We start from the raw sequence: 10565 nt of genomic DNA on the forward strand, positions 1-10565 counted from the left end.
GAAAACTGAATATCATGACAATTAAACAATAATTACATTTATGTACTGACAGAAGCCACTGAGACATAAGCTATTTTTTAGGTAACAAATTCATATTTGTAATTTTACATAAGAGGACATTTTAATAAGATTATTTTTATTTCAATTCTCAAAATTATTTGAAATCTTATAAGATATTAAAATAAAAAGCAAGTATTTTAAAACGGTAAAGGATACAAGTACAATAAAAACTAACCATCCAGAATTCTGGGGCATTTATAGAATGGTCAAAATATCCAAAAGGCTTAAATTACCAAAACTTTTATATTTTTGCTCAAAAAAATTTTTTAAAGATACAGTTGGGAATGCACATGAATTTGCTTAACTTTTATACTGTACACAGAACTATAATCATATTTACATGATAAAGATTCAGGGATGCCATTATGTTGAACACATAAGAACATAAGTACCCTTGAGATTTACCCATGTACAGAGCAATATTTTCCTGTATTTTTATTATCTGCTTGTGTTTTATCCTTTTTCTTCTTGTCAGTCCTTTTCTTTTTAACAGCAGCTCTTAATTTCCCTTTTATAACCTATTACTTATACAGTATGGCAGTTTAGGGTTCAGGTTAGGACTGCCACAGTAAGCCAAAAAGTAGGCACTGCACAAGTCCCAAGAAAGCTCTATGTAGATTCTGTAAAGGGACATATTCCAACTCCCCCAAACATAAATTCCAAACTCAGTTTCTTCATTTGAAATATGCAAATAGTAATAGTATTTAAGCATACAGGGTCCATTTTGAGGAAAGATGAAGATAAAGCCAATAAAATATTTGACACAAAACCTGGCATACACAGAGTAAACACTCAATAAATGTTAACCTTTTCTTTCTCCTATGATTGCCTTAGAAATTAAATAGCTCAAATTTTTGAAGAATATATTTGGTGCAGGGTACACCTGTACCCAGACTAGTGTGTGTCTGTAGAATAAAGTCTGGAAAAAGTATTTCAAAAAGTTAATGAGTCAATGAGATAACTCGTCATACACAGGCTTAACATACAGCCCAGCAAGTCTATTCCCAGGTTATCTACCCAAGAGAAATAAAAATTAATGTCCACACAAATAATCTCAGCAGCATTATTCATTCAACTAAATGTACACCAACTGGTGAATGGATAAGCAAAATAAGGTATAGTTTCAGCATCGTTAATCTAAAATACTCCAAAATCTGAAACTTTCTGGATGTCATGTCAGCACTCGAAAGTTCACGATTTTGTAGCATTTCATAATTGGATTTTTAGATTAGAGATGCTCAACCAGTCAATCTATACAAGTATTCCAAAATCTAAAAAACTGCAATCTGAAACACTTTTAGGCCAAACAATTTTGGATGAGGGACACTCAACTTGTATATCCAAACAAAGAAATACTATTGACTAACACAAAGAAATGAAGTATTGATACATGTACCAAAATGAGTGAACCTCAAAAACATAATAAATATAAGCAGTCAGACACAAAACACCATCTATATAAACTGTGTTTAGACGAAATGCCCAGAAAAAAAAGCCTAACTAAAGACAGAAAGTAGACTAGTAGATGTCTGGAGTTTGGGGTGGCAACAAGATTACCTGCAAATGGGTACTATGGATCTTACTGGGATAGTAGAAATGTTCTAATATGCTAAAAATCATCACCTTAAATTGGTAAATTTTATGGTATGTAAATTATGCCTTAATAAAAATTTTTTTTAATAGTCAACAGTGGCTATGATAGAGCATTCTCCTAGTATGCACAGGCCTAACTCCAACCTCTGCCTCCATTTTTGCATGGGCTTCTTTCTTTGTATCCCCTATGTCCTCTCTCCTCCTTATAATAGTCATTGGATATAGTGCCCACTTTCAATCCAAGGTGGTTTCAGATTGAGATCCTTAACTAATTTATTCTACAAAGATCCAATTCCAGAAAGGAACCAGACAAGTGAGAAGCTCATTCTCTTTAGAAAAACAAAAAACAAAACTCACTGGAAAAAACTTGAAAACTAATTTTGAAATTGTTTTGTATCATTCTCAGCAGAAAATGTCCTACCTTTTTGGATCTATTTCTCAGTAGTCAATATCATCAAGAAATTCTATCATTTAAAAAATTCCAATACATGTAAAGAGTAGGATGAAAATGTTTACTACACAAACACCTATTTCCCATAAATGTTCTCTCTTCTAGTATTTCCTATCAAGGTGCTGCTATCTCCAACGGCCCTGGAGCTCCAGCTACAAACTGGATGTCATCCCCTTGGTCATCCAATCAACCTATCAGCAAATTGTGTAGATCCTTTCAGAATACACTTCAAATACAAACAATGCTCACCCTTCCTCTACCACCAGCTTTGTCTAGGTCTCCATAGTCTCTGGCCAGGTGGGCACTTACAATGTAAATGTTCTATTACCTCCCTATTCAAAACTCTCCAGTGGATTCCTACAGTTAGAATAAAATTCCAAATTAGCTTTCCTCTCTCCCAGCCACACAAGCCTCCTTATATCCTGAAAACCACAAACCTATCTGCCTGTTCCCTGTTTCTGCTTCATCCAGGTTTCTGTAAGGCTGAATCCTCACTCTGTCACCTATCTGCTCAAATGCCACTTCACAAAGAGGCCTTTCCTGACAACCCTATCTAAAGTAGCACTGCTGCCCTCCCTTTACCCTTCTATACTATTTCCTCAGCTAATAATCTGATAACATAATATATATTAGTTTGTGTTTTTTTATCATCCTCACCTTACAAGAATATTAAATTTCTTAAAAGCATTTTCCCTGCTATATAAGCAGTACTGGGGCAGTACCTGAAATAAATGAGGAATTCCACAAATATCTGAGTGAAGAATATACCTAGTTCTTTCATTTGATTTTTGAGATTGGGTCCTCAATATGTTGCCCAAGCTGGTCTAGAACTCCAGAGCTCAAGCAATTCTCCCTCTCAGCTCCAGAATAGATAGGACTATGTGTGGAACTGTGTGTGTCACCATGGCAATAATTTATTCATCTACTTTTCATTTTCTATTATCCCTCCTCCATTATGTGAGGAATACTATGACAAATATTTCACAAGATAGAGTAAGAAAAAAGAGTTAGTTGGCAAACTAGTCCTCCAATCATGATCATTCCAATTGCTTCTTACTTTTTCTTCTCCTCCTCATAATTTCAGCAAGACAACTGCTTTCCCAAAACATGACTATTCTCAAGGAGAGAATGATTAGTTAAGATTACTATATTATATTACTATTATATCCACCTCATCTTTGCCCCAAAGCAATTTCCCAGGAATAATGTGTCCTAAAGGCATTTAACTCATTAACAGACTGAAAAAGGGTGAAGTAAATTTAGAAAAAACTAAACAAAATTGAACAAGTTTCTTCTTGGAACAACTTTTCAGAATCTAAATGCTATTTATGCACATTTTAAACTTACAAGACGGAAACAGATTATATACTGTAAACCAAACTCATATTTTTCAACCTAAACTTAAATTTTTCAAAGAGATTCTCTAAAAACCAGGACTCTATGATGTTTATTTTATTCATTGCTATCTATCCCAGAGCAAGAACACTTAAAACCAATCTGAGATGTGAAAGAAAACAAGATTTTTCTTTCATTCATTATACTCATCTCTTTCAGCCATCTCAAAAATTCAGGCAGCCTAACTTACTGAAAACAACTTTTACTTCAGATCAAGAAAGGTTAAAAGGCAACTTGCTAAATGATTTAAATTATAATTAAAGAGATCAGTGTCTGCAGGATATTGTTTCAGGATAAATCATTTTTTTCACATAAATGGCAAAGATTGACAATAAACAAAGTTACCAAAAGCAGCATAAAACCAGGGCCAAAAGCATTCTGTTAATTTCCCCTCATTTATCCCTTTTTTATAATACCAGCAGCCAAAATAAGAGTAGAATTAGTAAGGCGGAAGGAAAGCACATTCTATGAAGTTTTCAGTCTCAGTATCATAGTTACATTTCTGGGGGAAATTGTAACTATAGGTAATACAGTCATGCTATAAGACAATTATATCAGTATGATCACTGAACAATATGATGAACAACAAATCCACACCATCTCTGATAAAAAAAAAAAATGACTAATACTTCTTTCTCCATCATCCTTTCATATCCCTACAGGAAACCCCCTAATCACTGCCCCTACATGTCTCCCTTCTCTTTAAAGTCTTCTTTAGATTACCCCCTTTCACTCCTATTCTGTATCAGTGCCAATTCCCAACCAAGAATAGTTCTAACATTTACAGAGTATCTTCATATTTGAAGTCAGAAGGTAGAAGTTGAACTAGTCACAGCGCTAACATCAAAGAAACTTTTGGAGTATGTTCCACCTGCACCCTACTCAAGAAATAAACAATGCTACCTTCAAGCCCAATCCCAAAACAATCCTAAATTCTTTGCAACTAAAAATAGATCAGCTGTTGTCTCATCTGCCAGCAGATGGCCTGACTATTTTTAATTCAAGATTCTCAAGAGCAGGAGTGGATCAGACTAAGCTAGGGCAGCCTAGACGCCCTCACTCAGTAGAGCTAAACCTTCACTGCAGAGAGCTGTGGTAAGGCAGGTACCAAAAGAGGGCAACCTGGAGCTGTTCAGGGGCCTGTGGGCTTCATTCACATCAACTATAACAATGAAGGCAGAGAGTTTTGTTGTTGTTTTCACCATTTTTCAAAATCAAATCTGACAGGTATGAAAAATCTAAAGAAGGTTTTAAATAACCCTACGAACCCTTTATTTTTCTTTTTGTTTGTCTGTTTGTATGAAAATAAAAATTCCTTTGTGGAGTGTCTTTGAGAATGTTGTGCTGATTAAGAAAAACCTCCCCTAACCTAAATGATGTTTTCTAAAAGTCATAGTTCTTACCCCCACCCCCAAAAAAATCATGTTCTTAAGAATACATATAAGCTATAATTTCATGAGTATTATTTACAAAAAAAATCTTATTTTTAATTAGTCACTGTTAAAAGACGGTTGAATTAATTTTGAATACTCAGTGCTCTCTAATCTACTCATACACCAATAAGATGATTTTCAAACAAAAATTAAAAAATAGATAAGTCTGGCATATCACTTATTGCTTGTTTATTAACCATTTCCCTTCAACTTCATGGTAAGTGTTCGATAAGTATTTGAGAGGAAAATGAATACAGGCAGGCACACTTAGAGGGGTTATAACAACACACAAAATGACCTCTGTATCTCCACCACCAACCTCTACCTACTCTAGACTGGAGATGGCCAAATCAGGCCATTCCAGATAGCTTTCCCAAACTGCCTGAGAGCCACTAGATTATCAAGAGACCAAAGTAGGTCTGAACTAGGTAAAGAGAAGGGAGAGAAGGGAGGTCTATGGTAGTTTCTAGGATCAGCACATATTTGGGGATACCATCTTACTACAAGATATTATTCTTTCTGCAAAGATGAACCAGGTTATCCCTATCAACTTATACATGAGTGATAATATGGATAGATGATTGAAAGTAACAAAGTTTTATCAGGAATCAGCTACCATGAAATTAAACACTGAGGTTTACTTTGTAGAGTGCTAAATATAACTTTTCTGAAATATGGGGAAAACAACTGATATATCTCAAGTAAAGATAGTTCTTTGGTGCCTAGCCCCAGCCTGGGTAATCATATTCCTCAAAATAAATGTCTGCTAACTATATGCAGGAACAAAAAAGTAAACTGGCAAAATCTGAAACAACCTTGGTATGGCTGGCACACACAGCACCAAGTAATTTCTACCTTTAGAAATGGCAAGGACCAGGCTGGGAATGTGGCTCAGGCGGTAGCGCGCTCGCCTGGCATGCGTGCAGCCCAGGTTTGATCCTCAGCACCACATACCAACAAAGATGTTGTGTCCGCCGAGAACTAAAAAATAAAATATTAAAAATTCTCTCTCTCTCTCTCCTCTCTCACTCTCTCTTTAAAAAAAAAAAAGAAAGAAAGAAAGAAAGAAATGGCAAGGACCTGAGGTGGGGATATGGCTTAGTTGGTAGAGTGCATGCCTTGCATGCACAAGGCCCGAGTTCAATCCCCAGCACCACAAAAAAGAAAAAAAAAAAAAAAGGCAGGGACCCATTTACACAGCTATAAACTCCAATCTGGAGTGGCATGAACACTAAACACACAAGTTAAAAAAAGTACAATCGCATTCATGGAACATAAGAGGGGATGTGACCATATAATCATTCACATTCGTGAAACATAACAATTTTACCATATAATCATTAAGTTCAACTCTCTATCTTTACAGAGAAGGAACTTAAGGCCCAGGGACTTGCCTATTGGGCAAGTCCAACAGAATTGGGATCAAAACCCAGGATCCCAGATCCTCATGCTCATGAGCTCTCCATTAAAACATGCTTACTTATATTAGCATTTTGGAGAGGGGAAAATATATATATATATAGATATACAACGTGCTCCATTTCTTTAGATATTTATAATTTAACACATTAAAAATATATTCTAACATGGAAAATCTGAGTTCTCAAAAACTAAAACTTTAATTTGAATCTCTTACGTTCTTTACCCTGCCAAGTTATTCACAAGCCTACATATGATTCTTTTAGAAATCTTAAAAATCACTTCCTCCCTCAGGCTACACCAATTTAATAATTATTCCTTTCAGGGCTCAGATACATTTTCATCTTTTGCCACCATACAACTGTCTTCTTATCCACCTAGAATAGTCTTTTGTTGGCTATCACAAAATGGGAACTTCTATCAATGAGAGAAGCAAAAAACTAAACCTAAGCTCACTATATACAAACAAAAATTTTAGGCTGAAATTTTTCGATCATTTTTTCATATCATCAATTTTAAGGATTCAGAAAAGAAAAAAACTGCATAGAATACTATAGCAAGCTATTATATTTACTTTAATAATTAAAAGGCAAAGTTGGTTTTAAGCTGTCTTGACCCCTTACTTTAGCATACGTAAGCTATTACAGGGTTTTCCCCCAATTCATGAACGTTTTCTTCCCAAAGCCCATTTAGCAAGCTTCATTGTTGCCAATTTGACCTAGGCTATTTCTAGCACTATAAAATAAAGTGTAAGCATTAGGAATTTATCTTTGTGTTAAATGTCCCGGTCTTTCATAAGGATATCACCTTGGACAGTTGCGATCTATCAGTGTTCCCCCAAAACAACTCCTTACATGCCTACCCGGGCTGTAGGTATTGTTTGGATTTTTCCCTGCTGCAGGCTTCATTACACTAGATCTCTTCCATCTGAACTATAAATCACAACTGAAGCTTAAGAGCAGCTGCCACTGTCCAGACATGTGGCTGGTGGGTGTCATTGTCTTTTTCATTTTTCCCCATTTCAAACCTATCCTTCCTGTGTTACCTAAAGCTACTTTATCTAAAGATTCCTTTCTTCCCCATTTTGACACCGTCCCCCCCCCCCCTTAACCTCTGGTCTTGTTCTTCCAGGTCAGCCCAGTCAGCTACAACATTACTTTATGTTTTTCCTGTGGCGGAGGCGGAGAGATGTCAGAACGGGCTGCACCTCCTGCAAACCCGTTCTCCAGACTGTCAACAAGGGAACAACTTCAGTCTATCTTCCCAAAGTACCACGCCAAACGATAAAGTTATTGTAATTACGATACGGAACCCTTCCCACGCCCAATCATGACATATCGGCCCCACCTCAATTTCCAAGCTAATAAACAACAGCTCATCTTCTGCTTCATCACAAAGGGTGGTAGCCTGTCCGCACTGCACGGTCCATCAACAAAATCCTCTCTCTCTCTCTCCAGTCGAACCCTCAAACACAGGTACCCCTTGATCCTCAACCGTGCCGCGTTCCCCAAACCCAGTTGGATGCCCTTCCTCCTCCACCCCTCCAGTGCCCCACATCCAGCCGAGTTAGTGTCAACTCCAGCCAGACAGCGGAGAGCTCCGCGAGCGCTTCCTGAGGTCAGCCGCGCGGGTCTAGGACAAGCTCCCGGCGACCCCACCTTCCGCCGGGTCGCCCTCCCCCCGCCCCCTCTCCCGGCCACCCAGCCCCCCGGGCCTCCTTCCCGCTCACCTAACGCCACCTCGCAAGCTTTGCGTAGCTGGGAGTGATGTGCCTTCTTCACTTCCTTGTCAGCCAAAATCTTCTCCAGGGCCCGGGTCAGGAACATGTTCTTCGTCTTCTTCCCCTCATACATGGACGCAGAGAAGGAGGCGGCGGTTCTTCCGACCCGCGGCTCCCAGCGGCTGGAGGGGAGGTGGGGGAGGAAGAGAAGAGAAAGGAGAGGAGGTGGAGGTGGGGGAGAGGAGGCGTGGAGGGCAGCGGCAGGATCAGGAAGGGGCGGGCGAGCGAGACCAGCCGCGGTGCCGGCGAGGGGCGGCGAGGACCGCCGCCCCCGAAAGGCCGCCCCTTGAGGGCCGCGCCCGTCGGGCCTCCGCTTCTCGCGGCCCGGGGGTCGCTTCCCGGCCGCCCCCCTCACTCGTTCCTCCGGCCCGGCGGCGGCGAGGGAGCCTGGCCCGGGCAGCCGTCTTACGGAGACCGAGGACTGAGGCGGCGGCGGCGGCGGCGGCGGCGGCGGCGGCGGCGGCTCAGAGGCCCGGCGAGAGCAGGGCTGCCCTGGCTACTGTGGGGATTAGCACCCGCCGCGGCCGCGGACTGGCCTCCATCACCGCCGACCTGCCCCGGCCGCCATGTTGGGAGGAAACGACGCGTCACGCAGCGGCCGAACGGCTGCAGAGGAGGAAACGGCGGTGGCTGTGCTGCCTGCCCAGAGTTGCCGCGGCGCCGGGAGGCAAGGGGCGGAGGGTGACGCGGGCGGAGCGGCCCGAGCTGCGGCGCTACGGCGGCCCGGCGGGGTCTCGCCGCCTCCTGCGTTCGCCTGCAGGGCGGCGTGGGGCGTGGCGGGCGTCCTGCGGCGCGGAGCCTGGCCCTTAGGGCTCCTCCCGGCCCGTGGAGGGCTTGGAGGACCCCTGGGGCCCGGCTACTGCCGGCTGCCCAAAACTACTGGCTACTCTGCACGTAATTCGACTTTCTGGTGAACCTGTCGGTAGGAGCACAGTCCCTTCCATTCCAGGGGTCACAGAATAATCCGCATCGCTCATTCTCAGCCGCACTGGGTTTCGACCTACCGACTCTAAATTTCGTTCCCAGGTGCAAGAAATTGCTGTACAGGACCGTGCCCTCCGACCACCTCAGGGAGGACTCTCTTTTGGGAAAAGTAAGCTAAAACCAATTGTGAAGGATTCACGAATTATCACTTTTTCATCTCTCTGTAGGATAAATCGGTAAACTAGATTTCAGGTCCTTTCTGAATTGTCCCTGAAGTTTGAGGTAAATGCTTCTGACAGAGGTCCCTTTGAGAGCCCTGTGTTTCTGTACCTTTAATATTAAGATTCGGTTCAGGATGTGTAAACCAGTTCCAGAATGGAAAAGCTTTAAGTATAGACAGATTAACACACGTGACCATGAGTCTGCTTTAGTATCAGTTCAATTTTCTGCAGTGTTCCCTTCTCAGCAAAAAATTGTAAAGAATGCCATAAAATACATGCGGATAATGTTCATGATGATCTAGAAGAACGTCTCTAAGTTCCAAACTGCTGTATGGCTCCATCAGCACAGGGTCTTTAATGACTAGGCTATGCCTTTCACTTTTCTTTTCCATTACTTTGCTTTAACTGTGGTTTTGTCCTAATGCAAATATCCGAACCTAAGGATGTAAAAACTGTGAAATGACAAGATTAAAGCCATAGAAAATACAAATGGAAAACTTGAAGGTGACGCAGAGTTAAAGAGAAGGAGTAGATAAATTTTTAAAAGTTGATAGTTCTGAGAGATCCATAAATTCATTGATTTTATTTTAAAGACTACCTAGATTCTTGGAAATTCAAGATTTATTGTACCAATATAATATTGATTTCTCTGTACACTCTAATATATTATAAACTTTTTGAGAACAAGCTCTATTTCTAATTTATTTTTGTTTTTTCATAATACCAGTGTTGTGCCAGTACTGTCAAAAGTATCATATGATCACCAAATCTCTCTATTCTTCTTCCTCAGTACAGAGATGCATTACATTCCCCTTCACACCTGCAGTTAGATGTAGCCATTAGGCTTAGCCCATTAAAAACAAAACAAAACAGAACCAGAAAACCTTCCCCAAGCTATCTTCCATGTTCTTTCCCCTTTTCTGGCCATATACTAAAGATGCAGAACCACAAATTAGGAGTTTGAGTTTCTGAACTACCCTTGGAGCCATCTGCCCAATAGGAATACCAATATGGGACTTTATGTGAGCAAAGTAAACTCCACATATTTTTAGTAGTATTTAATCAGACCAAATTTTTGAAGACCAAGCATACAAGAAAAAATAATGCTGGCATTTAGTAAAAGATGAGAAATATTGTTTAAACAAAACAGTAATCATTTTTGCTGCAATCACAATAATGGCATGAGTAGCCTAAGAAAACCCATTTCCAAAGTTAATCAAGCCTACCTTCTGGCTTTTTGTATGGCGGGTCCTGTAAGCTGATTTGATATTCCTCTTTCACCAGTGTAC

The 10565-nt window shown here is 40.4% G+C and overlaps 1 protein-coding gene across 2 annotated transcripts in view; it reads right to left on the bottom strand.

Annotated features, from left to right (window-relative positions):
* Arfgef1 (ARF guanine nucleotide exchange factor 1) overlaps positions 1-8795 on the bottom strand; it is a 107760-nt gene extending 98965 nt beyond the window's left edge. For both annotated transcript variants that reach the window (XM_026407757.2, XM_026407756.2), the window contains exon 1: positions 8081-8795. In XM_026407757.2, the coding sequence (XP_026263542.2) occupies positions 8081-8204 (124 nt within the window). In that variant the 5' untranslated portion in view covers positions 8205-8795. The remainder of the gene's footprint in view (positions 1-8080) is intronic.
* Between the last annotated feature and the right edge of the window lie 1770 nt (positions 8796-10565).

This window comes from Urocitellus parryii, chromosome 7 (assembly GCF_045843805.1).
Source record: "Urocitellus parryii isolate mUroPar1 chromosome 7, mUroPar1.hap1, whole genome shotgun sequence".
NCBI lineage: Eukaryota > Metazoa > Chordata > Mammalia > Rodentia > Sciuridae > Urocitellus > Urocitellus parryii.